This window comes from Euleptes europaea, chromosome 7 (assembly GCF_029931775.1).
Source record: "Euleptes europaea isolate rEulEur1 chromosome 7, rEulEur1.hap1, whole genome shotgun sequence".
Classification (NCBI taxonomy): Eukaryota; Metazoa; Chordata; class Lepidosauria; order Squamata; family Sphaerodactylidae; genus Euleptes; species Euleptes europaea.
In genome coordinates, this window is record NC_079318.1 from 93,943,618 (window position 1) to 93,971,483 (window position 27,866).

The following is a 27,866-nucleotide window of genomic DNA, read 5'->3' on the forward strand; positions in this document are numbered from 1 at the left end:
AGCGAGTGTGTGAGGGAACGGGCAAGGAAAGAGCCGAGCCTCGCGCAGCCGGAAGAGCCCGCCTCTTCTCTTCCCCCGCCCCCCTGCCGCGGCGGCGGCCTATCAGCGCTCAGGGAGAGGGGTGAGTGACCAGGGCCGTCCCGCCGGGCCAATCATCGGAGGCCGAGGGGGCGGAGACGCGAGGCCGACGGAACGGCCGCGGCTCCGGGCCTCGAGGCGGGATATCAGGGCCGCGTGCGCGTGCGCGAGCGAGTACGCGCTCAAGGCAGAAGAGGGGGGGGAGAGAAAGAGAACGAGCTCGCGCGCGCAGGTGGACGCTCGCCGCTGCCTGCCTCGCGCATGCGCTCTCCTCCTCAAACCGTCATTCTGCTTGTGGTGGGGGGGGGAAAGGAAGCGCTGTCCTGTCAGGGGCGCTGTCCTCTGTTACACAGGAGTAAACCCTTTGAGCTCATTGGGACTTCCCCGTAGTAACTGAGGACGGCTACAGGCTTCTTCCTGGACTCTTCCCCACCCCCTTTTCTTGAGTTTTATGCAAATCCCTCGAATGGGCGCCTCCAAGGAACAGCGCTGTATAAATCTTTTTAAATCTAAAAGTCCAAATTCGAACAAAAAATAGATCAATAAAATAAACAATAAAATTAAAAAAAAATTAAATAGTCAACTCCCTCCCGTTGTGGGGGTGGGGGGGGGGCACCCGCTAAATTTGCACCTGGAAAGATAAATTTGCACTTGATAAAGATAAATTTGCACTCGATAAAGACAAATTTGCACCCGGGAAGATAAATTTGCACCTGTTAAATTTGCACCCCGGAATGTAATGCCCAGATATAAGGGCTGGTATAGAACACTATGCATTCATACGCGCACACATGGAAGCTTTGGGGATGTTGGCATCCGGCAGCCATGAGCCAACAAATCATACTCTGTGCCCGGTGCTGTCTTGCACCAGTAGAGAGCTCTGAATTACCTCAAACTGCAATGCCCAGATCTAAGGGCTGGTTTAGAACACTACGTATTCATACGCACACACATGGAAGCTTTGGGAACGTTGGCATCCGGGAGCCATGAACCAACAAATCATGCTCTCTGTGCTTGGTACGGCCTCTCACCAGTAGAGAGCTCTGAATCACCTTCATCCTTAGGAATGTGTTTTCTAGTTACTAAGATCACAAGACCTAGAACTCGCTTAGAGACAGCTTTCGGACAATATCTATAGGTTATGCCAATTAGAGTGAAGTAGACACTTAACGTGCATTGGTGCTTTTGTGTGTCAATCTGCTTGTCAGCAGCCATGGGCCTGCCCCATGCGAATGCATAAATGATACTTTCCTTTGTTTCTCAGGTGACTTTCCTTTGTTTCTCAGGTGACTTTCCTTTGTTTCTCAGGTGAGTAACTCTGCATCTTATTTGGGGGTTATTTCACCCCCAGGTCTGTGTTTAGCTAAATAAAGAACTGTTGCTCTTTTTAACCTCCTCCTAGTTGTCTTCATTGGACTCTATAAGACAACCAGGGCACTTCAAAACCTCAGGAATGTGTTTTCTACTTCCTAGATCACAAGACCTAGCACTTGCTTAGAGACACCTTCGGGCAATATCTATAGGCTATGTTAATTAATGTGAAGTAGACACGTGTATTGGTGCTTTTGTGTATCCATCTGCTTGTCAGCAGCTATGGGCCTGCCCCATCCGAATGCATAAATGATACTGAGCTTCCTTTGTTCTCTGGTGAGTAACTCTCCATCTTATCTGTGGGTTATTTCACCCCAGGTCTGTGTTTAGCTAAATAAAGAACTGTTTGGGTTTAACTTTAACCTCCTCCTTGTTGTCTATTATTGGACTCTATAAGACAACCAGGCACTTCAGGAAGATAAAGATAGAATTGAACGAGATCTGAACACGCTGGGAAAGTGGGCAGATGTGAATGAGCAGAATAACCTCATTCCTTGCAGTGGGGGCACCTGAAATTGGAAAACGTGGGCAGATGTGAACCAGATGCAATGCAACAAGCGCCAGTGCAGAGTTCTGCATCTGGGCAACAAAAAATGAGAAGCACGCATACTGGATGGGGGATATAATTAACTTAGCAGTGTGTGTTGGCAAGATCTTGGGCCATGGGTGGAATGCAAGCTGAATATGAGGGACCATTATGACGCAGCAGCAAAAAAGTGTGATGCAGCGGCAAAAAAGGCTGAAGCAATCTTGGGGCATAACATCCAAATCGCAAGATGCAATAGTCCTGCTGTATGCTGCATTGGTCAAGCTGCACCTGGAGTATTGTGTGCCGTTCTGGAGGCTTCAAAAAGGATGTGGACAGAATGGAGCAGGCGCAGAGGAGAGCGACAAGGATGATCAGGTGCCTGGAGACCAAGCCCTACCAGGAAAGGCGGAGGGACTTGGGAATGTTCATGCTGGAGAAGAGGAGGTTGAGGGGGGACAGGATGGCTCTCTTGAAGTATTTGAAGGGCTGCCACTTAGAGGAGGGCAGGGAGCTGTTCCTGTTGGCAGCAGAGGATAGGACTCACAACAATGGGTTTAAATTGCAGGCGGAGAGGTACTGGCTGGATATTAGGGAAAATATTTTGACAGTAAGAGTGGAATCAGCTACCTAGGGTGGTGCTGAGCTCCCCCTCTCTGGCTGTCTTTAAGCAGAGGCTGGCAAACACTTTTCAGGGATGCTCAGGCTGACCCTGCATTGATCAGGGGGTTGGACTAGATGGCCTGTGTGGCACCTTTCCAACTCTAGGATTCTATCCACATTCAATTCCCGGCATCTCCAGTTGAAGGAGGTCCCCAGGTAACAGGTGCCAGCAAAAGAATGGGTATAAATTGCGGACGGAAAGGTACCGGCTGGACATTAGGATTTATTTTTTGCAATGAGAGTAGTTCAGCAGTGGAGTCGACTGCCTAGGGAGGTGGTGAGCTCTCCCTTACTGGCGGACTTCAAGCAGCGGCTGGACAAGCACTTGTCAGGGATGCTCTAGGCTGATCGTGCATTGAGCAGGGGGTTGGACTAGATGGCCTGTATGGCCCCTTCCAACTCTAGGATTCTGTCATTCTTATCCCTTTTAATTGGCACACCAATATCTTCTCAGGTAGACATTGCAGGCTTTCGCCCCCAGCTCTCAACCAAAAAGGTTGCCTACCTTTATTTTGAAGTGAAAACATTGGAGTGGGTTTGCAAAGAGCATGGTTTTAGTTAAGTGGGTGTTAACACCCAAATTCGGCACAGTAGCATTGTGTGATGTTTTTAAATTGGGTTCTATGGTACTTTTTATTTCATAGAACAGTGATACTGAAGTGCCCTGGTTGTCTTATAGAGTCCAATGAAGACAACTAGGAGGAGGTTAAAAAGAGCAACAGTTCTTTATTTAGCTAAACACAGACTTGGGGGTGAAATAACCCACAAATAAGATGCAGAGTTACTCACCCGAGAAACAAAGGAAAGTCAGTATCATTTATGCATTCGCATGGGGCAGGCCCATGGCTGCTGACAAGCAGATTGATACACAAAAGCACCAATGCACATTGTCTACTTCACTCTAATTAGCATAACCTGTAAATATTGGCCGAAGGTGTCACTTAGTGAGTGCCTGATCTTGTGAGCTCGGTAACCAGAAACCACATTCCTGAAGATGAACGTAATTCAGAGCGCTCTACTGGTGAGAGGCCATACCAGACACAGAGAGAATGATTTGTTGGTTCATGGCTCTCGGATGCCAACTTCCCCAAGCTTCCATGTGTGTGCGTATGAATACATAAGTGTTCTAAACCAGCCCTTATATCTGGGCATTACAATACTCACTCGGTGGCTCTTTGATAGGGTTGCCAACCTCCGGGTGGTTGGAGCAACCCAAGACAGCACTATAAACAAATTTCTTATGCAAAAAAGTGAATTTTATAGTGAGGAAGTGCAAGATATATACAAATATATACAAATAAGGATACAACAAGATACAAATGTACAGAAAGCAATCCACAAGATATGACCATAAAGAGGATATCACAGATCCTAATTGAACAGGTAAGTCAAAATATACGACCCACTTAGGTGTCTTTTAGTAAAGAGTCTCTAGTGGGTCGTATATTTCGACTTACCTGTTCAATTAGGATCTGTGATATCCTCTTTATGGTGATATCTTGTGGATTGCTTTCTGTACATTTGTATCTTGTTGTATCCTTATTTGTATATACTTGTATATATCTTGCACTTCCTCACTATAAAATTCACCTTTTTGCATAAGAAATTTGTTTATAGTGCTGTCTTGGGTTGCTCCAATTATCCTTACAGCACTGAGCCTTTATATTTGCAGGGCAGAACCTCCAGGTGGTGGCTGGAGATCTCCCGCTATTACAAGTGATCTCCAGGCAATATAAATCAGTTCCCCTGGAGAAAATGGTCACTTTGGCATTGAGGTCCTTCCCCTCTCCAAACCCCACCCTCCTCAGACTCCACCCCCAAAATCTCCAGGTATTTCCCAACCAGGAGCTGGCAACCATGCTCTTTGAAATGTTACCAGTGGCTCTTCTGGGCACCATTCCCCACTGGGGCACTGGCCCTGTGTTTCAGGAAAGTGGGCAGGGCCCTTGCCTGGTGGGGTTTGAGGCTGGCAGACAGTTCCCACCTTGAAATGGCTGCTGCTGTTTTAATTGCAGTTTTCACGTTTTGGTGTGTGTATTTTAGCTGTTGTTTTAAAGGGTGTATTTTGGTTTGGTTTTAATAGTATTTAAGACGTGTTTTTATTATGCATGTTTTTAATCTGTTAGCCGCCTTGGTAGCCCTGGTGAGGGCAGAAAGGTGGGGTATAAATTTTGTAAAGAAATAAAGAACCCCAGAAGAAAGGAAAACATTCTGGTTTATAGGTCTTGAAACAATTACTGCTGAAACTTAAAGGAGAAAGTGCCAAAGCAGGACTACAGCTGAACATCAAGAAAACAAAAGTAATGATTACAGGAGAATTACTGAGCTTTAAGGTTGACAATGAGAAAATTGAAATTGGGCAAGACTTTCTATTCCTTGGCTCCATCATCAACCCAAAGGGAGACTGCAGCCAAGAAATCGGAAGGAGATTGAGGCTGGGAAGGGCAGCCATGAAGGAGCTAGAAAAGATTCTGAAGTGTAAGGATGTGCCACTGGCCACCAAGATCAAATTAATTCATGCTATAGTGTTCCCTATTACTATGTATGGGTGTGAAAGCTGGACAATGAAGAAAGCTGATAGGAAGAAAGTAGTTTCCTTTGAAATGTGGTGTTGGAGGAGTGTAACGGATACCGTGGACTGCCAAAAAAACAAATCAGTGGGTTCTAGATTAAATCAAGCCTGATCTGACCCTAGAAGCTAAAACGACTAAACTGCGGCTGTCGTACTTTGGTCACATTATGGGAAGAGAAGAGTCAATGGAAAAGACAATAATGGTAGGAAAAGTCGAAGGCAGCAAGAAAAGAGGAAGACCCAACAAGAGATGGATTGACTCTATAAAGGAAGCCACGGCCCTCAGTTTGCAAGACCTGAGCAAGGCTGTTAAGGATCAGACGTTTTAGAGGACATTGATTCATAGGGTCGCCGTGAGTCAGAAGCGACTTGACGGCATTTAACACACACACACACATCAGACACAAGCTCATCCAGCAGAAGATTGCAGGTTCAGTCCCTGGCATCTCTGGTCAAATGATCTTGGATAGCAGATGCCAGGAACAGATTCTCTAGGTCAGAGACCCTAGAGGGGCATTACCAGTCAGAGGGAATGATATGAAGAGGGAGGGACCAGGGTTAGTTAAGTCAGCTTCTTATGTTCAAAGGCATGAGAAACTGCCAAAAATGTGTATATCTTCTAAAAAAAAAAGCAACACTTGAAAGAATTATCCCTACGGATGAATGGAAAGATTAAAAACTAGGTAGGATATTCTGATGAAAAAAATATGAAAAAAATATGTCTGAAGGCTTCTTGATAAAGCTCGCTTGTTTAAAAACGAAAACCTCAGGATCCTCGATGCAGCAGCCGCTATTCAAGTTTTCCTTTTGAAGAAGTCCACGCCGTTTCTCGGCTTTGCTGGGTATTTTTTTTCTTCACAGTTCTGAGCGACCAGCCACTCTTTCTGCACATGAAAGGAAATAAGTTTGATGCAAGACGCTAAGTAATACGATCAGGAACGGCCCAGAGGAAATGAAAGGGCAGTCTGTTAATTAGCCTTTCTTGTAGCATAAGCAGCAGCATCCGGCTCTTTGGAAGACGCGAGGCAGGAGATTAAACAGGAATGAAATGTACTCCCCCACCCTCTCCCTACACAGACGCACGGTACAATTTTTACATACGGACTTAAAATGAAAAGAGCAAGAGTCCAGTAGCACCTTAAAGACTAACAAAAATATTTTCTGGCAGGGTAGGAGCTTTCGTGAGCCCCAGCTCACTTCTTCAGATACAGCCAGAATGTGAATCCATCAGTCTTTAAGTAGAGGAGAGTGAATTCAGATTCACTGCTACAGCGGCAGATGCTAACTGTCTGAATTCACTCTCCTCTACTTAAAGACAGATGGATTCACATTCTTGCTGTATCTGAAGAAGTGAGCTGTGGCTCACGAAAGCTCATACCCTGCCAGAAAATATTTTTGTTAGTCTTTAAGGTGCTACTGGACTCTTGCTCTTTTCCACTACTGCAGACAGACTAACACGGCTACCCACTGTGAATTGACTTAAAATGAGGCAGGCTTTTGAAAGAGAAACCATTGAAAGATAAGAGGATGCTCAAACCTCTCCAGGCCCCAGGCCCCCACCAGGGGGTAGGGTTGACAACCTCCAGGTACTAGATGGAGATCTCCTGCTATTACAACTGATCTCCAGCTTATAGAGATCAGTTCACCTAAAGAAAATGGCCGCTTTGGCCATTGGACTCTATGGCATTGAAGTCCCTCCCCAAACCCCACCCACCTCCGCCCCAAAAACCTCCCGCCGGTAGCGAAGAGGGACCTGGGAACCCTAACTGATCTCATGCCAACAGCAATCAGTTCACCTGGAGAAAATGGACGCTTGGCAATTGGACTCTATGGCATTGAAGTCCCTCCCCAAACCCCACCCTCCTTAGGCTCCACCCCAAAAACCTCCCACTGGTGGGGAATAGGGACCTGGCAACCCTAGCTGTGCCTCCTGGCGTATCTAGAGTGGTGTCGTGGTCAACAGCAGCAGATGCTAATCTGGAGAACTGAGTTCAATTCCCCGCTCATCCACATGAGTGGCAGATGCTAATCTTGAGAATCGGGTTTGATTCCCCACTCCTCCACATCAGCGGCCGGTGGCAAAGAGGGACCCGGCAACCCTATCTGGGGTCGGCTGAGGTTCCTCCCCAATCCCCAACCTCTTCATGGTCCACCCCCAAATCTCCAGGAATTTGAGCACATGTGCATTGTCAGTCCCCAATCACTAAGGTCGTTGATGCCTGGGAGTTTGACCTGAGGTTCGTTGCTTGCCACACTTTCCTGATGGGAATCTACGCACCAGCAGACTCCAAGCTCATATCAAGTCCCCGCCCCTTTAAATACTGCTTACTTTGTAGAGCTTACTGTGAGAGAAAATTCCCCACCCAAAAAAAAAACCCAGTTGCTGCATAAAAAAGCATTTCAAGAACAAAAAACGGAGCAATCTGTAAGGGGTGGGGGGAGAGAAATCCAAGCCTCGGTTTTAAAATGCTTTTCTTCTGCTTAGAAAGAGCTCTGAGGAAGCAGGAAGCATTTGAACCCCCACCTTTTTACACACTGCTTTGTAATTGGCTGTGAGAGAAACCAAGCTTGTGTGTCCCGCGTTTTGCCTTATGCACAGGGATTTCACCTGGGCAGAGCTCAGGGGAGAGGGAAGAATCGGGTTGAGAGGAACGGGAAGGTCTGGGATTTTTGAGGGCTGGCAGCGAGGTCATCTCTAATGGCCGGAAAACTCATGCATAACTCCAAGGAACAACCGAGACAGACTGGGGGCGAACGTGATTGAAAGTACCCACGAATAATCAACCTAAGACATTACTGGGCCATGCACTTTTGGGAATTAGGTGAAGGAATTCCGAGGCTAGGCTTGTTAGTCAGAGAGCGACACACACATTCATTTTATTACAAAATCCAGAGCAGTGTGGAAAGAGTTTCTCAGAACAATCACAGGTGGGCCAGGAGGTGAGGTCCCAAAAGATGCCCGGTACCCTTTCCACCCCACTTCCTGATCCGTATGTGCGGTGCCATGTTCGTAATGGGGTTCCCCGACATCAGGCGCCGGCTCCCAGCTGCTTTGGCCCGAAGGGGCATGGGGGACTGGAGTTCATTGGGACAGAGACGAGATATTACGTTGACAGAGGCAATCATGGGGCAGACACCTTCTGCTTGGTATGGACTCCAAAGTCTTAATTGTACAAGCAAATGACACGTGGACCCAACCACTCTCAAACTCCATCGTGGCTTCTTTGCGTGAGGATCAAGTCTTTTGGGCCCAGTGCTAGATCTGGGCCGTAGATTGCGGCCAACCCACCCTTGAGTCCTGGGCGATGCGTTGGGCCAAAGGTATAGGGTCAGTCCAGAATCTCTGTTGCTGGTCTGACTCGAAGCCAAGAGTTCCCTGGACAGTCTTTGGTGATTCAGCTGGGAAGCCGACCCTTCTGCCTGCTGAAAGCAAAGGAGCAGGGAGGTTTCCCACTCGTGCTGGAGGCGACCCACGGTTCATCAGCCCCGCGTGCTGCTGACCCGCTCTGCCAGCAGCCAGTAGGTCCGCATTTTGCCTTTGCCCTGTGGGTAGAAGGAGAGAGCTGAATCATGAGAGAGAGCTGGGTCCCGGCTGCAACATCCTTTTCATATGCTTTGGGAAAAGAAGAAGAATCATAGAATCATAGAATTGGAAGGGATCACTGGGGTCATCTAGCCCAACCCACTGCACAATGCAGGAAATTCACAATTACATCCCCCACACACACCACAATTACCTTCCCTACACCCCCGCAGTGACCCCTACTCCACGCTCACAAGATGGCCAAGATGTCCTCCCTTTCTTGATTTGCCTAAGCTCATAGAATCAGCATTGCTGACAGATGGCCATCTAGCCTCTGCTTAAAAACCCCCAAGGAAGGAGAGCTCACCACCTCCCGAGGAAGCCTGTTCCACTGAGGAACCGCTCTGTTATAGATTTCTTCCTAATGTCTAGACGGAAACTCTTTTGTTTAAAAAAAGAACAGTTGGTTTTTATGTGCCGATTTTCTCTACCTTTTAAGAGAGTCAAACCAGCATACAATCACCTTCCTCTCCCCCCAACAGACACCTTGTGAGGTAGGTGTGGCTGAGAGAGTTGGGAGAGGACTGTGACTGGCCCAAGGTCACACAGCTGGCTTCATGCGGAGGAGCAGGGAATCAAACCTGGTTCTCCAGATTAGAGTCCACCGCTCTTAACCCCTACACCCCACCGGCTTGGGGAAAGGATCTGACATTGTGCATAAAGTGCTGTCAAGTCAGCTGACTTGTGGTGGCCCCTCATGGGGCTTTCAAGGCAAGAGATAAATAGAGGGGGGTCTGCCGTTGCCTGCCTCTGCGTAGCAACTCTGGGCTTCCCTGGTGGTCTCCCGTGTGTTAAGTGCCGTCAAGTCGCTTCCGATTCATGGCAACCCTATGAATGAAAGTCCTCCAAAATGTCCTATCTTTGACAGCCTAGCTCAGATCTTGCAGACTGAGGGCTGTGGCTTCCTTTATTGAGTCAATCCATCTCTTGTTGGGTCTTCCTCTTTTCCAGCTGCCCTCAACTTTTCCTAGCATGACTGTCTTTTCCAGTGACTCTTGTCGTCTCATGACGTCTCCCACCCAAGGACTAATCAGGGTCGACCCTGCTTAGCAGCCAAGATATGACAAGATTGGGCCAGCCTGGGCCATGTAGGTCAGAGCTGTGGCTCAGTTTGTAGGGCATCTGCAGAAGGTCAGGTCTGATATTCGTACACTATATACGGCATTGACCATCATTTCCTCTCCATGGGGAACCCAGGGAAACCTGAAAGATCGGATGGGAGCTAATGATCTCCAACAGAGTTCCCAGTAGGACTTTTTTGAACTACAATTTCCAGGATTCTTTGGCACACACCCTATGAAAAGGGTACAATACCGACAGAACTTTGACAGAGCCGAAGGGAACAAAACACAAGCCGAGGTGGCCTTTATAGAGAGAGAGAAAAAAGTCAATCTGCTCCCACCAGTCCAACATCCGACACGCCAGAACAGATACTACACTTAATCTTAGCCAAAAGGCCGATACTACACTTGATCTTAGCCAAAACACAAGCCGAGGTGGCCTTTATACTGGCTGTCGAAAAGCTGGGAATGATTTGCTGCCGCTGCCCTCTTTTCCTATTAAAAAGCTTAAACTAAAAGGATTGTTTTGAAATTAATTGGGATAATCCTCTTTGGAGGGTTTTTTCTTTCTCTCCTTCCGTGCTCCTCCCAAATCTCTATCTACTTCAGTTCTGCTGGGAACCTCGTTCACAGGCAGATGAAGCAGGGTTTGGAACTAGATGTGCTAGCATCAAAACCAGAGGTTCCCAACGTGGTGCCTATGGGTACCATGGCACCAGCAGGCTTGTACTTGCCTTTACTTGTACTTGCCAAGTGTTTTCAGGAACTGGCCTGGGCCAGTTAGGACTTTTGCTCAGCAAGGCTTCTGATTGAATATTGCAGATTTGATTGGCTGGACAGATATTTTTAAATGTTGCTTTGGCAGCAGCTGCCAGCAAAGCACGAGAGTATGTTTAGCTTGAAGAGGAGAAGACTGGTTCTATGCTGATTCTATGACCTTAGAAAGATCGTGAGACGGAGGACACCTTGGCCATGTTCTGGGCATGGAGTAGGGGTCACTGGGTGTGTGGGGGGGTGGGAGGTAGTTGTGAATGTCCTGCATTATGCAGTGAGTTGGACTAGATGACTCTGGTGGTCCCTTCCAACTCCATGATTCTATGATTCTCTCTGCACTGTGTGACTGAAGTTAAGCTGTGGTAACCCTTTTGCAGCTGCCTTGCAGCTGCCATTTTGTTGCTGTGCCCACGACGCCGTGTCAGAATTCCAAAGGTGCCCGCAGGGTTGGAGACCCCTGATCAAAACTGTTGTCCCAACAGCACACCCATAGAGATAATGGGATTGTAACGAAGGAGAAGCAGGCGAGAGGGATGAGGACTTGCTATTTCATGTGCTCACTGATTCTTAGGGTTGCCAACCTCCAGGCACTAGCTGGAGATCTCCTGCTATTACAACTGACCTCCAGCCGACAGAGATCAGTTCCCCTGGAGAAAATGACCGATTTGGCCATTGGACTCTATGGCATTGAAGACATTCCCCTCCCCAAACCCCGCCCTCCTCAGGCTCCGCCCCAAAAACCTCCCACCGGTGGCGAAGAGGGACCCGACAACCCTACTGATTCTCCAGTGCCAGTACCCTTCTGTCTCGCTTCTCCTGCCTGTTTCCACTTGAGGCTCTTGGGCAGAAAAAAACACTCAACTACCAGAGAGAATGGTTTTGCAGGGGGCAATCGGCAAATGTACCCACCCCATTTATGCATCAACATTATGATGCCAGCTCTGGTGGTGGTTGGGGTGGGGGTTACAACATGAGAACCAAGTAGATACAGTGTTGGAGCATGGCAGAGGAAGGGTTATGAAGCGTGTAAATCAAGGGCTGGGGCAGGAAGAGGAGGCAAGGATAGGAGGCTGGGAAGGGGGAGGTGGAGAAAGAGAGAAGGAAGCGTAAAGAGCAGGTTATGTTTTGGAGGTTAATAGGAAGCCTTCAAGAAGCCTTCAAGAAGCCTTCAAGAAGTGAGCAAAGCAGCCACACTCACGAACCTTCATCTCCACGTCACCACGGGCCTCCAGTTCGAAGCAGCCAAACTCCTCCAGGATGGATTTGGTGGCCGCCGAGAGGTGGATCTTCAGGGCTGGAATGTCCAGAGGGACAATTAGCATGTCTGAACGGTGGGTGAGGGACCCTTGCAGTTCCACCTCTTGGTCTTTCACATATGCACAGAGGAAGACTCCCTCCCTCCTCCACAGACTATACTGTGCCCCTGAAAATTTAATGTGCACAAGTCTTGCAAATCCCAACTGCCTAATTCAGGTTGATCACCACACATTGTCTTCATCATCCCAGTTCCCTACACACTGCCACTCACCTTCTCCATTGGACTCCATACGGGAGGCCGTGTTCACCGTGTCCCCGAAGAGGCAGTAGCGAGGCATCTTGAGGCCCACGACGCCTGCGCAGACTGGACCTTTTGGGGGGAACATAATAGGGCAGGGAGTAGGAAAGAAAGACAAGTCAAGAAACATGGCCAACCAGTTCTCAGAAGGTAAGAACATAAGAAAGGCAATGCTGAATCAGACCAAGGCCCATCAAGTCCAGCAGTCTGTTCACACAGCGGCCAACCAGGAGCCTCTAGGAAGCCACAAACAAGACGACTGCAGCAGCACCATCCTGCCTGTGCTCCACAGCACCTAGGTTAATAGGCATGCACCTCTGATCCTGGAGAGAACAGGTATTAGCCAACGCGAGCTGTGCGCCGATGCAACCTTGCAGAACCAGATTGTCCCATAACAAAAGAAATCAAGGTCACCCAATGAAACTGATTGGTAGTAGATTTGCAACAACTAAAAATAAGAAAACTGGCAACCCTACCCTTTCCTAACCCAGCCTTCCCAGTCTCTCACCACTGTGGATCCCAATCCGCAGCTTTAGCTGTTGTTCTGGCCGGTGGCGAATCTTGAAATTGCGGACGGCTTCGAGCAGCGCCAGAGACATGCGCGACACTTCTCGGGCGTGCAGTCTGCCGTTGCGCACCGGCAGGCCTGAAACCACCATGTAGGCGTCACCGATGGTCTCTACCTGGAAAGGGAAGAGGTGGAGAGGCGCGAAAGAGACCTGACTAAGTACCACAACACAGGCTAAATTCTGCCCGAGGGGGAAGAAGAAGAAGAGATGGTTTTTGCTTGCCGAATTTCTCTTCCACTTAAGGAAGAATCAAACCGGCTTACAATCACCTTCCCTTCCCCTCCCCACAACAGACCCCCTGGGAGGTAGGTGGGGCTGACAAAGCTGTGACTAGCCCACGGTCACCCAGCAGGTTTCATGTGGAGGAGTGGGGAAACAAATCCAGTTCACCAGATTAGTCTCCGCTGCTCAGGTGGAGGAGTGGGGAATCAAACCCGGTTCTCCAGATCAGAGTCCACCGCTCCAAACCATCGCTGTTAACCACCCCACCACACTGGCTCTCTCTGGGGGAGGGGGACAGAGTCAGGCGCTGGTCTGTGGTCAACTCTGCTAGCTCCCCACCACCCACCCCGAGCTGGCCAGGATCAGAGCCCTCACCTTGTAGACGTCAAAGTTATCGATGATGGCGTCGAAATAAGTATACAAATCATTAAGCAGCGTCACCACCTGGGGAGAAAAGGAGGAATCGCATTTACTTACTGGGGAGAGAGAATTCTGCACCCTCGATTCTGCGACAAGAAAGCCTGAATTCTGCAACTTCCACTCACCAACTCGTTTTGTGCAGCTGATTCTGAATGCCCCCCCCCGTTGGCATAATTTATTCTTCTGCTAGTCTTCTCGTCTCTGTATTACAAAACATGGGTCATTTATGCAGAGCTGTTTCCCCGCGGCCACCCTCATTGACTTGTTTCAGGGCTTCCTTTTGATTATGCATGCCTTTCCCAACCTTCAGCGGTCGCCTCGTGCTTCCTGCACATTTCCATGCCTTTTGCCCGCGTTTTCCAGATTCTGGCTAGAACAGCATTCAGAAAACATGTATGGTGGACATGCCCCAAACTACAAGTGTATTGGGAAAAGATCCGTGGTGAGATACAGACAATGTTTAATTTAAAACTCAGCCTGGATCCAAAAATTTTTCTACTGAGCATAGTACCATCAGATTTACCAGAAAAATATAAAGACTTGCTTAAATATGCCACAACGGCTGCAAGAGTTGTTCTTGCAAGGAGATGGAAACAAGTGGCTCTACCAGAAATAGATTAATGGAAAGAAGATGCTGGAATATGCAAATATGGCTAAGATGACTTATTTTGTGAATTTAGTCGACACACAAAATGTTGAGCAATTTAATGAGAAATGGTTACCATGGTATACTTATATATCTTCAAATATTTAACTCTAATATAATTTTTCTTCTTTTCATGTCAGTAAAAGTTACTTATGTGTATACATACTTTAAAGATGACTATTTTTAGAGAAATTGACCACGGTTTATCTTAAATATTATCTTAGTAATAATACTGGCTGTTTATTATGTACAAAAATATACATGACTACTTTTTATTGAGTAAAAATATAATAGAAATTAACATTTTGAATCAGCAGTAATAATTACAATAAGTATAACATAATCTAGGTACTAAGTATAATCTATGTGTGTATATCAATGACTGAGACAATGTCGTTTATTGCAAATGGATGCAAACTTTTCCCCTTCCCCTTCTTTTCTTTCTGTATTCCCTAAAAAAAAGAAAAGAAAAAAAGAAAGAAAACATGGGCAAAACGTGCAGGGTGAGCGAGGCGACCTCTGACAGTCAGGAAAGGCAGGCATAATCAAAAGGAAGCCCTAAAGCAGTCAATGGGGTGACCGCGAGGGAAACAGTCCTGCATAAATGGCCATGATGTGGTCTAGTGGGTAATGGTGGACTTTGACCAGAGAGACCTGGGTTCAAACCAACCCTCAGCCATAAAGTTCACTGAGTGGTATTCGACTAATGTCTCTCTCAGCCTAATCTACTTCCTAGTGTTGTTGTGAGGATAAAATGGAGGTGGGAGAGCCACTTGGAAAAGGGAGGGCTGTGGCTCAGTGGTAGAGCATCTGCTTGGCATGAGCAAGGTCCCTGGTTCAATCCCCAGCAGCATCTCCCGTTATAAGGATCAGGCAGTAGGTGATGCGAGACAATACCACCTGAGACACTGGCGAGCTGGTGCCAGTCTGAGTGGACAGTACTTGATCTTGATGGACCAAGGGTCTGACTCGGAACTGTGTGTGTGTGAAGTGCCGTCAAGTCACTTCCAACTCATGGCGACCCTATGAATCAATGTCCTCCAAACCGTCCAGTCCTTAACAGCCTTGCTCAGGTCTTGCAAACTGAGGGCTGTGGCTTCCATTATAGAGTCCGTCCATCTCTTGTTGGGTCTTCCTCTTTTCCTGCTGCCTTCAGCTTTTCCTCGCATGACTGTCTTTCCCAGTGACTCTTGTCTTCTCAGAATGTGACCAAAGTACGACAGCCTCAGTTTAGTCATTTTAGCTTCTAAGGTCAGTTCAGGCTTGAATTGATCTAGAACCCACTGGTTTTTTTTGGCAGTCCATGGTATCCGTAACTCTCTCCTCCAACACTACATTTCAAAGGCATCTACTTTCTTCCTGTCAGCTTTCTTCATTGTCCAGCTATGTTATTCTAATGTTATTAGCTACCTTGGATGTCCCATTTGACCAATGGGACGGCAATCTAAGCAAATAATGGATCTGTAGGGGAGCCCCGTGGCGCAGAGTGGTAAGCTGCTGTACTGCATCCAAAGCTTTGCTCACGACCTGAGTTCGATCCCGACGGAAGCCAGCTTCAGGTAGCCGGCTCAAGGTTGACTCAGCCTTCCATCCTTCCGAGGTCGGTAAAATGAGTGCCCAGCTTGCTGGGGGTGAAGGGAAGATGACTGGGGAAGGCACTGGCAAACCACCCGTAAACAAAGTCTGCCTAGGAAATGTCCCAATGTGATGTCACCCCATGGGTCAAGAATGATCCAGTGGTTCTTGTAGGTTATACGGGCTGTGTAACCGTGGTCTTGGAACAGTGTTTAAACCAACCAAGAAAATACAATAAATGCTACGATCAGCAAAAGACAAAAGAGACCCCCTCACCTCTGCAGGAGTATATCGTATACCTTGCAGCTGCGGAGAAGTTTACATCGGGACCACAAAACGCAGCATACAAACAAGGATAAAAGAACATGAAAGATACTGGAGACTTGGCCATCCTGAGAAATCAGCAGTGGCTGAACATGGACTGACACAAACAGGACACAGGGTCTTATTCCAAGACACTGACTGGACAATTCTACCAACTATTTTGTCAGATTGCACAGAGAAGCCATTGAAATTCATAAACATCAGCACAACTTTAACAGAAAAGAAGAGAGTTTAAGAATGAATGCTTGGCTTCCTGTCCTAAAAACCTCCAGACTAACAAAGACTATAGTCAACAATAGCCATGGAGATTAGCTTTGGACTTCACACATTAACAGATCACTTCAGGATACAATGGTTCCATATTAACATACCACACCGTCATTAGCACATTATCTTGATACTTACAGGACAATGATTAGCACATTACTTTTGCAGGACAATGACTCAGTTCAAACCCAACCCCTTTCTGACTATATCTTCCTACACACTTGACACTGAGAGACACTGTCCTTCAGTGTTACTACTCTGAAGATGCCTGCCACAGTTGCTGGCGAAACCTCAGGAAAGAAAATTCCAAGACCACGGTTACACAGCCCGGATAACCTACAAGAACCAATGAACTCTGACCGTGAAAGCCTTCGACAATATAATGATCCAGTGCTTTCACAGGGGACCTTTACCTTTAGGGGATGACCGATCGGCTTCCTTTGCTCTCTCTTACCCCTGAGCAGGCCAGTAAACACACATGGTTGTCTTCACCTGTTACCCATTGTCATCCTTCCGCTGTTGGCCAAGTTACCCAAACAATCCCCCATTCACTGTCCCTGAACACATTCCTCATTTTCCTGGTTCCCGCTGCTTCCCCATCTGGGTTGCTCTGGATACTTTCTCCAATACCCAAGTTACCTTTGTTATCTGTTGTCCCGGTTACCTGAATATTAGCAGCAGGTAACCTAGGTTACCTGCACGAGCTTACCCGATTAACACAGTCTCTATCCGCCTTGGTTGATATAACCCTGTTGATATATACATGGCCAGGATATGTCACTGGCCACCAAGACTAGATTAATTCATGCCATCGTATTTCCTATTACTATGTATGGGTGCGAAAGCTGGACAGTGAAGAAAGCTGATAGGAAGAAAGTAGATTCCTTTGAAATGTGGTGTTGGAGGAGAGTGTTACGGATACCCTGGACTGCCAAAAAAAACAAATCAGTGGGTTATAGATCAAATCAAGCCTGAACTGACCCTAGAAGCTAAAATGACTAAACTGAGGCTGTCGTATTTTGGTCAATCATGAGATGACAAGAGTCACTGGAAAAGACAGTCATGCTAGAAAAAGTGGAAGACAGCAGGAAAAGAGGAAGACCCAACAAGAGATGGACGGATTCAATAAAGGAAGCCACAGCCCTCAATTTGCAAGATCTAAGCAAGGCTGTCAAAGATAGGACATTTTGGAGGACTTTCATTCATAGGGTCGCCATGAGTTGGAAGTGACTTGATGGCACTTAACACACACACACACACACACTAATGCTTGGTCAAGGAAAAAACAGCAGGTCTGACATCACAGAAAGAGCGAATGGTGGCATTGTGGACTGCCGGGGGTTGGGTGGGGATCACATGGTTGATTGCTCTCCCAGGGAAAAACAGGCATAGAAATCAAGACCATCAGGGAGAAAGCTAAGCTAGATCCAACCTTTCCCTTGGCAATCCATTTTTCCATGCACAGGAAGTTTAGTTTATATGGAGTATTCAGGTAAGTGATTCCGCCATTAGGGGAGGGGCTGTGGCTCAGTGCTTGGCATGCAGAAGGTCCCAGGTTCAGTTCCCGGCATCTACAGTTAAAGAGACGAGGCAAGTAGGTGACATGAAAGACCTCTGCCTGAGACCATGGAGAGCCACTGAGTGGACAATACTGACTTTGATGGGCCAAGGGTCTGGTTCAGTAGAAGGCAGTTTCATGTGTTCACCTGGGTTCCAAAACAGTATATTATGAAAATAACTTCACCATCTTCAACTGTGGCCCTCAAGTGAAAAGGACATTGGTGTGTGTGTTTGGGGGGGTTTCCTTGTGCTGTGCTACCAAAGAAGTTTCAAACAGATTAATTTCAAAATTATACCCCCTCCCCAACCAGAGGAACTGGTTGGCTGCTATGTGAGGATGCTGGAGTGGACTAGATGGACCACTGGTCTGATCCAGCAGGGCTCTTCTTATGTTCTTCTGAGTGTTTACGTTGTATTTTTATTTCATTCACTTTATTTATAGTGCGCCTTTCTTGCTGAGTCTCAAGGTAGATTATGGGATATAAAGCAGTACAGTCAGAAAGGAGGGCAACAAAGATGGTGAGGGGTCTGGAGACCAAGTCCTATGAGGAAAGGTTGAAGGAGCTGGGTATGTTTAGCCTGAAGAGGAGAAGACTGAGAGGGGATATGAGAACCATCTTCAAGTACTTGAAGGGCTGTCATAGAGAGGAGAGTGCCGAGTTGTTTTCCGTTGCCCCAGAAGGTCGGACCAGAACCAACGGGTTGAAATGCAATCAAAAGAGTTTTCGTCTAGACATCAGGAAGAACTCTCTAACAGTCAGAGCAGTTCCTCAGTGGAACAGGCTTCCTCGGGAGGTGGTGAGCTCTCCTTTCCCTGGAGGTTTTGAAGCAGAGGCTAGATGGCCATCTGTCAGCAATACTGATTCGATGACCTTAGACAGTTCATGGGAGGGGGGGGCATCTTGGCCATCTTCTGGGCATGGAGTAGGGGTCACTGGGTGTGTGTGGGGGAGATAGTTGTGAGTTTCCTGCATTGTGCAGGGAGTTGGACTAGATGACCCTGGTGGTCCCTTCCAACTCTATGATTCTATGAAAGCACAAGACAACCAATGAACAATGCGGCAGGACTCGGATTACGGGATTGGAGAACAACGTGGGCAACAAACAAAGGCAAGGGTATACTACAAACCTGGGGTCCTCAACCTTTTTGAGCCATTATCTCTATGGATGTCTCGTTGGGACGACAGTTTTGATCAGGGGTCCCCAACCTTTTTGAGCCTGTGGGCCCACTTGGAATTCTGACATGGCATCGTGGGCGCAGCAACAAAATGGCTGCCACAAAATGGCGGACGCAGAAGGCAGACCGTTACCTGCATCGGCGTACTTTCTGCTGACAGCGCTGTGAAACCCACAATGTCGCTGAAGTAGATGGTGACGCTGTCGAAAGCCTCGGCCTGCACCGTCTCTCCTCGTTTCAGCTGCTCTGCCACTGAACTGTTTGGGAAGATGAGGTTATCACCGTTTGGTAGACGGACTTTAAACGCTTGCTGTCTTGAAGTATTTGAAGGGCTGTCACTTAGAGGAGGGCAGGGAGCTGTTCCTGTTGCCCGCAGAGGATAGGACTCATAATAATGGGTTTAAATTTGTGGGCGGAAAGGTACCGCCTGGATATTAGGAATAATTTTTTTACAGTAAGAGTAGTTCGGGAGTGGAATCAGCTACCTATGGAGGTGGTGAGCTCCCCCTCACTGGCAGTCTTTAAGCAGAAGCTGGACAAACACTTGTCAGGGATGCTCTAGGTTGATCCTGCATTGAGCAGGGGGTTGGACTAGATGGCCTCTATGACCCCCTTCCAACTCTAGGATTCTATGAGTCTAACAGCCCATTCCTGAGCTGAGCGGCGCCTCTTCCAAAGCCATTTCCCGTACGCCGTTAAACAAAAAAAAAAGCCATTTAGCGGCTTTTTTTTGTTTAACTGGGGCCTTTCACCCCATAGGGAACAGCGAGGCTGCGCCTGCTAAAAAGCAGGTGCAGCACGCCATTCCCGGGACCGGCGGAAGAGGCCGAAAGGGGGTAGGAAGCCGCCTAACTGGCGGCTCCTCCCCCCGGAACGCCCTCGGAATGCCCCCCTGCACCGGCGCAGCCTCTCTAGGCCGTTGCTGGCGCCACGGAGAGGGCGTTCCTGGCAGAGGGCGAAGCGCGGTCCTTCAATGTAGGGCCTTAAAAGGCAAAACCAACACTTTGAATTGGGCTGAGGAGTGGATCGGAAGCCAGAGTAATCACTGCGGTTGCTGGACTCACTGGGGCAGGATCTGGTACAGCAGGGCCTCAGCCTTGCGCTTCTCCTCCAGGTAGGCTTGCGTGCGCTCCTCCACCAGCTCCTCCAGGTTGTTGGCGTACTGCTCCATGCGCGACAGCAAGGTATCCAAGAGGTTGCTGCTGCTCTCCCTGCCAAACAGAATATTAACAAAATTAGGCGTAGACAACAATAGGTAAAAGGTAAAGGTCCCCTGTGCAAGCACAAGGTCATTCCTGACCCATGGGGTGATGTCACATACCGAAGTTTACTAGGCAGACTGTGTTTATGGGGTGGTTTGCCAGTGCCTTCCCCAGTCGTCTTCTCTTTACCCCCAGCAAGCTGGGTACTCATTTCACCAACCTCGGAAGGATGGAAGGCTGAGTCAACCTTGAGCCGGCTACCTGAAACCGACTTCCGCCGGGATCGAACTCAGGTTGTGAGCAGAGCTTGGGCTGCAGTACTGCAACTTACCACTCTGCGCCATGGGGCTCTTACATATAGTATATAGCACATTGTACATAGGAGTCAAAAGCTCTGCTCACGACCTGAGTTCGATCCCAACGGAAGTCGGTTTCAGGTAGCCGGCTCAAGGTTGACTCAGCCTCCCATCCTTCCGAGGTCGGTAAAATGAGTACCCAGTTTGCTGGGAGTAAAGGGAAGATGACTGGGGAAGGCACTGGCAAACCACCCCGCAAACACAGTCTGCCTAGTAAACATCGGGATGTGACGTCACCCCATTGGTCAGGATTGACCCAGTGCTTGCACAGGGGACCTTTACCTTACCTTTACATAGTATATAGATGTGAGACTTAAGTAACAATATTTGAATTCTATAAAGTGATTTAGCATATTTCAGTGGTCTGCGTTGCTGATAATTTCCCCCTTTTGGTTCTCCCTGCCAAACAGACATTCAAAGGGTATGTGCGTTGACGGCCTAATCCTTTAAGGCCTGTCTCTGAATTTTTGCTGTGGGGTTTTCAAGGCGAAAGACGTTCCGAGGTGATTTGCCATTGCCTGCCTCCGCGTCACGACCCTGGCATTCCTTGGAGGTCTCTCATCCAAATACTTGCCAGGGCCGACCCTGCTTAGCTTCCGAGTTGAGTTCTGACAAGATGAGGCTAGCCTGGGGCCATCCAGGTCAGGGCGCTACAAGGCTTGCACACTGGCATTTGCCTGATCGCCTAGGGTGAGTAAAGATTGCCTCCCAAGTGATCAAGCACAAGGACATTGTAAAACTGGTAGAAAGCAGGCCTTTTAACCTTTCCAGGCTTTGATACTTGACCCCCAAAAAAAACCTACCTCGGATGTGTATTGGCAAGTAAGTAAGTGTTTAAAAAAGAAGAACAGGTTTTTATACCCCAATTTTCTCTACCTTTAAGGAGTCTCAAAGCGGCTAACAATCACCTTCCCTTCCCCTCCCCCACAACAGACACCTTGCGAGGTAGGTGGGGCTGAGAGAGTTCAGAGAGAACTGCGACTGGCCCAAGGTCACCCAGCAGGCTTCAAGTAGAGGAGTGGGGAATTGAACCCGGTTCTCCAGATTAGAGTCCTGCTGCTCTTAACCACTGCGCCACGCTTGGCACCACCCTTTGGAGCCCTTGGGCATTGCCCTTTGGCAGCCGCTGGAAGGCCATTGCTGCCTGGGGGCTGCTGGGCCCTTTTTATATCCCAGGAGCCACAACAGGAACTGCTTGGCCTTACACAGAATGCCTTTAATATTGCGACAGTACCACACTGCTCATTTTAATTAGCACGCATCCTAGGAAAAGGTTAGTGCAGATAAGTAACCTTTTTACTTGGGAGCCAGAGTGGTGTAGTGGTTAACAGTGGTGGTTTGGAGTGGTGGACTCCGATCTGGAGAACCGGGTTGGTTTCCCCACTCTTACATGTGAGCGGCAGACTCTAATCTGGTGAACAGGGTTTGATTCCCCACTACTACACATGAGCGGCGGACTCTAATCTGGTGAACCGGGTTGGTTTCCCCACTCCTACACATGAAGCCAGCTGGGTGACCTTGAGCTAGTCACAGCTCTCACAGCCCCACATACCTCACAGGTGTCTGTTATGGGGAAGGAAAGGGAAGGCGATTCTTCCTTAGTGGCAGAGAAAGTCAGGTGGGGTTCGAGAGAGATGATGCGTACTTGTTGAACTTCCGCAGCATGCCTTTGATGTGGTGGAAGTCCGGCCGCTCCTGGGGGTCTTCCGCCCAGCACCGCTGCATGAGGACCACCACGTCCTCAAGGTTGTAGCCCAGGTTGATGGAGGGGCGGAACGGGGGGCATTCGCCGCTCTTCACTCGGTCGATGATCTCTGAAAGTGACGGGGTAAGGATACGGGCCACGAATTACGGGTCAAGTAGGTTTAACGCATGGATTTTATTAGAGCAACCATAAATGATACTTTAATCGTCAACAGGTGCACTACTTGTAGTAATTACAAAAACAAATTAGTTAATTTGTTATTGCAAAACCATTAAATTATCTTATTGCAATTTACAGGGGTGGTTCAAGGCATTTGCTACTATGCTCGTCTGGAGACACCTGGGGTCTGGAAGATAAGCTTTGCTAGGCTGCCAGATCTGCCCTTGATTTCTGAAGGGCTGGACAGTGCTGGATAGGGTTGCCAACTTCCAGGTGGAGCCTGGAGGTTCAACTGAGCTCCAGACTACAGAGATCAGTTCCCCTGGAGAAAATGGTAGCTTTGGAGGGTGGGTTCTATTGTGTCATAACTTCCTGAGGTCCCTCCCATCGCCAGATCGCACCTTCCCCAGGCTCCACCCCTAAATCTCCAGGAATTTCCCAACATGGAGTTGGCAACCCTAGTAGTAGAGCAAACCTCACACCCCCTATCCTTGCTAACAAAGGGCAAAACTGGAATTAGAAAGGGAAACAACCTCCTAAATAGGAATATTCTTGGGATATTTTCTTGGAACTGTGATGAAGTCATTCATCGGAGGTCAAGGGGCAGAATTTAATCGTTCATTTGACCGGCGCACCAACCCTGGTCCCAAATCTTCAAGTACTTGAAGGGCTGTCATATGCAGGATGGTGCCAAGTTGTTTTCCTGTTGCCCCAGAAGATCAGAGAGGAACCAACGGGTTGAAATTAAATCAAAAGAGTTTCCGTCTAGACATTAGGAAGAATTTTCTAACCATTCGAATGGTTCCTCAGTGGAACGGGCTTCCTATGGAGGTGGTGAGCTCTGCTTCCCTGGCGGTTTTTAAGCAGAGGCTAGATGGCCATCAGTCAGCAATGCTGATTCTATGAGCTTAGGCAGATCATGAGAGGGAGGGCATCTTGGCCGTCTTCTGTGTGGGAGTAGGGGTCACTGGGTGTGTGTGTGGGGGGGAGGTAGTTGTGAACTTCCTGCATTGTGCAAGGGGTTGGACTAGATGACCCTGGTGGTCCCTTCCAACTCCATGATTCTGTGAAATCGTACCTTTGGGACTCAGGGCCATGCCTTCCACGTAGAATACGCCACTGCGAAGGGCAATCTCCTGCAAAATGATTCCAAAGCTGTAGATGTCTCCTTTCTGGGTGCCTCGAGGCAGGGGTAACTCCATCCGCAAAAGCTCGGGCGCCGTCCACAGTTTCTCTAGGAGGAAACAAGAGTCAGACAAGGCTCAGGTACCCACAGGCTGGCCCAGAGCAAGAAAGAGGCAAAGAAAGGTGAGGCTGGTGGGTTGAGGCACAGCCTGGCCTAGCCTGGGCCATCCAGGTCCAGGCAAGAGACATTCAGAGTTGGTTTGCCATTGCCTTCCTCCGCATAGTGGCCCTGATATTCCTTGGCAGTCTCCCATCCAAGTACTAACCAGGGCCGACCCTGCTTAGCTTTTGAGATCTGACAAGAACAGGCCACCCTGAGCCATCCAGGTTAGGGCAGTAGTGCCATCAAATCACAGCCAACTTATGGCAACCCCGTAGGGTTTTCAAAGCAAGAGACGTCCAGAGCTGGTTTGCCATTACTTGCCTTTGCATAGGGACAGCAACCCTGGACGTCCTTGGTAGTCTCCCATCAAAGTACATAACAACATAAGAAAAGCCCTGCTGGGTCACACCAAGGCCCATCAAGTCCAGCAGTCTGTTCACACAGTGGCCAACCTGGTGCCTCTAGGAAGCCCACAAACAAGATGACTGCAGCAGCATTGTCCTGCCTGTGCTCCACAGCACCTAAGATAATAGGCATGCTCCTCTGATCCTGGAGAGAATAGGGGTGCATCATGATTAGCATCCATTTTGACTGGTAGTCATGAACACCCCTTTCCTCCATGAATATGTCCACTCCCCTCTTAAAGCCCTCCAAGCTGGCAGCCATCACCACATCCTGGGGCAGGGAGTTCCACCATTTAACTATGTGTTGTGTGAAGAAATACTTCCTTTTATCAGTTTTGAATCTCTCACCCTCCAACTTCAGCAGATGACCCCGCGTTCTGGTATTATGAGAGAGGGAGAAAAGCTTCTCCCTGTCCACTCTCTCCAAACCATGCATAATTTTATAGACCTCTATCATGTCTCCTCTTAGCCGCCTTCTTTCCAAGCTAAACAGCCCTAAGCGTTTTAACCGCTCCTCATAGGGCAGTTGCTCTAGCATCCAGATCATTTTGGTTGCTCTTTTCTGCACCTTCTCAAGCTCTGTAATATCCTTTTTTATGTGTGGTAACCACAACTGTACTAATCAGGGCTGACCCTGCTTAGCTTCCAAGATCTGGCAAGATAGCCTGGGGCCATCCAGATCAAGGCAGCCTCTTTTGCATTTGAAAACTAACTGCTAGGATACAACCTTAGCCTCGGAGGTCAGTACAATCATAGAATCATAGAGTTGGAAGGGACCACCAGGGCCATCTAGTCCAACCTCCTACAACAATGCAGGAAATTCACAACTACCTCCCCCACACCCTGCAACCCCTGTGACCCCTACTCCACACCCAGAAGATGGCAAAAAACAACCCTCCAGGATCCCTGGCCAATAAGGCCTGGAGGAAAATATCTTCACTAAATGGATTTGATTTGATATTGATAGCAATTGGTTTCTTTGTACCATGAAGAACATAAGAAAAACCCTACTGGAGCAGAACGAGGCCCATCAAGTCCAGCCGTCTGTTCACACAGTGGCCAACCAGGAGCCTCTAGGAAGCTCACAAACAAGACGACTGCAGCAGCGTCCTGCCCGTGTTCCACAGCACCCAATGTAATGGGCATGCTCCTCTCATCCTGGAGAGAATAGGGATGCATCATAAGAACATAAGAACATAAGAAAGGCCATATTGGATCAGAGCAAGGCCCATCAAGTCCAGCAGTCCGTTCACTCAGCGGCCAACCAGGTGCCTCTGGGAAGCCCACAAACAAGACGGCTGCAACAGCATTGTCCTGCCTGTGTTCCACAGCACCTAATATAACAGGACTGCTCCTCTGATCCTGAATAGAATATGTATTTATCATGACTAGTATCCATTTTGACTAAGCCATGAATACCCCTCTCCATTGTCTTTATGGGCCTTGTAAAGAGCTTCAGACTAATTTCATGGAGGGTGCACTTAATGAATGGCTTAAGCAATCAAATAAACAGGCATCCTGGAATGTTTGGCAAGGCCAAGGCAGCAGGTGTCCCCCTTAGAGCCAGCTTGCCCACCTCTTCTTTTTCCCTCTCCCCGTTGTGTCACTCACTGGCAAACAGAGCGTACGAGTCCTCGGCGTCGGGCGCCTGGCGGAGGCTCTCCAGCCCGTAGTCTGTGATCTTCAGCACAAAGCGGCTGTCCACCACGCAGTTGGAGGACTTCAGGTTGCCATGGGATTGGATCACACTGTTGTGGAGGAAGTGCATGCCCTGACAAAAGGAGGGGGAAGAACAGGGGGTCAAGAGGCAGAGTAAGAGGGGTGGTGGCTCGGGGCCCCCATTTGGCAGGGTTGCCAACCTCTAGGTACTAGTTGGAGGTCTCCCGCTACTATAACTGATCTCCAGGTGATAGAGATCAGTTCACCTGGAGACAATGGCCGATTTGGTAATTGGACCTGAGCCTGGCTTTGACCAGGAAGGGTGGGATATAAATTGAATATAATAAACAAACAAATAAATAAATAAGGTCCATGGCCTAACTAGGGTTACCCACGCCAAGGTGGGGCCTGAGGTTCTCCTGCAAGTACAACTATCTTGTAACTATCTTGGCTACTTAAGAAAAACAGTAGCTATGTCACTCCAAGTTTGTCAGATCATATATTATTCTAGACAGATAAGACAAATGTCCAGATATTATTCTGGACAGATAAATTCTGAGGAAGATTTTTATGAAACAGGATTAGGAGCCGGCAACCTGTCTGTATTTACCTACTAGTACCAAAGAGATGATTTATGGCTATTTTTCTACCGATACTGAAGAGATCATTCGCAGCTTTATTTATTAACTGATCTACTGGTGTTGCATCATTGAAGAGACATCCACCACACATGGAAGAACAAGCTCAAGAATTGCATAAGGACTCTTGATTCTACACCAGTAGAATTACTGATTGTAACCTTGGATGTATTTTAGTCAGTATATATAGGTCGTCATGAAGTTTTGTACATGATAAATTAAATCCGTGAGTACATGTCCCTCAGCCACATACTTTTGTATTTTGAGGTTTAATTACTATCTTGGCTACCCCAAAGAATCTAGGTGCAGGGAAGGCAGTGGAGGTGGCTGGCTTGGGGGTGCGGGTAGGGAGACAAGTGGGGGGGGGAATGGAACCTGACCTGTTACCTTAACAATGTCATTGGTGAGCGAATAGCGGAACATCCAGTCCAAAGTGATGCTGTCGTTCTCCAGGATATCCTACAAGAAAGATGGGAAGGGGATAATGTGTTTGGCACAGTTTCAGGAATCCTAGAGTTGGAAGGGTCCATAGAGGCCATCTAGTCCAACCCCCTGCTTAATGCAGGATCTAGAGCACTGGTTCCCAACCAGGGGTCCATGGACCCCCAGGGGTCCATGAGAACTAAATTAAGGTCCGCGAAACAAAGTTATAAACCCATAATAAATTAATATTTTCAATTAAAAGTTCTCTATTATAAAATATATATATTCAAATATAATTCTAAGTTTAATGTTTAACTAACAGTTATGATTAAAGTTTATTTTCAAATTCCCGGAATTTTTATTTTGAACCTTGGGGTCCCTGCACCGAACAAAAAAGTCCTAGTGGTCCCTGGTCAAAAAAAGGTTGGGAACCACTGATCTAGAGCATCCCTGTCAAGTGATTGTCCAGCCTCTGCTTAAAGACGATCAGAGAGGGGGAGCCCACCACCTCCCTAGGTAGCTGATTTCACTGTTAAACAACTCTATTTTTTCCTAATATCCAGCCAGTCCCTTTCCGCCCGCAATTTAAACCCATTTTTGTGAGTCCTGTCCTCTGCTGCCAACAAGAACAGCTCCCTGCCCTCCTCTAAGGGACAGCCCTTCAAATACTTCAAGAGAGCCATCCTGTCCCCCCTCAACTCAACCTCCTCCAGATTAAACATTCCCAAGTCCCTCCGCCTTTCCTCGCAGGGCTTGGTCTCCAGGCCCCGGATCCTCCTCGTCGCTCTCCTCTGCACCCGCTCCATTCTGTCCACATCCTTTTTGAAGCGAGGCCTCCAGAACAGCACACAATACTCCAGGTGTGGCCTGAGCAATGAGGCATACAGCAGAACTATGACATCTGGCGATGCATTCTCCCTGAACCAACTGTTCCTCCCTCCCCGCACCGTCCCCAACGCGCTTCAGTCTCTGCATTTTAAGGCAGTCAGTCGGCTCGCGGCTTCAAAAATCTCAAGATATTTTTTTTTTAATGTCTTCTGAAATGTCCAAACATTCCAGTTTTTTTTAAAAAATGATTTAAAAGGGGAT

The 27,866-nt window shown here is 48.0% G+C and overlaps 1 protein-coding gene across 1 annotated transcript in view; it reads right to left on the reverse strand.

Moving 5' to 3' along the window:
- Positions 1-8,663: 8,663 nt before the first annotated feature.
- NPR1 (natriuretic peptide receptor 1) overlaps positions 8,664-27,866 on the reverse strand; it is a 79,485-nt gene continuing 60,282 nt past the window's right edge. Inside the window, exons 12-22 of the mRNA XM_056853758.1 lie at positions 26,742-26,813; positions 25,669-25,828; positions 23,444-23,599; positions 22,147-22,315; positions 20,008-20,154; positions 19,077-19,200; positions 13,350-13,418; positions 12,692-12,866; positions 12,157-12,255; positions 11,831-11,922; positions 8,664-8,753 (exon numbers count right to left, since the gene is read on the reverse strand). Of these exons, the coding sequence (XP_056709736.1) occupies positions 8,691-8,753; positions 11,831-11,922; positions 12,157-12,255; positions 12,692-12,866; positions 13,350-13,418; positions 19,077-19,200; positions 20,008-20,154; positions 22,147-22,315; positions 23,444-23,599; positions 25,669-25,828; positions 26,742-26,813 (1,326 nt within the window). The 3' untranslated portion in view covers positions 8,664-8,690. The remainder of the gene's footprint in view (positions 8,754-11,830; positions 11,923-12,156; positions 12,256-12,691; positions 12,867-13,349; positions 13,419-19,076; positions 19,201-20,007; positions 20,155-22,146; positions 22,316-23,443; positions 23,600-25,668; positions 25,829-26,741; positions 26,814-27,866) is intronic.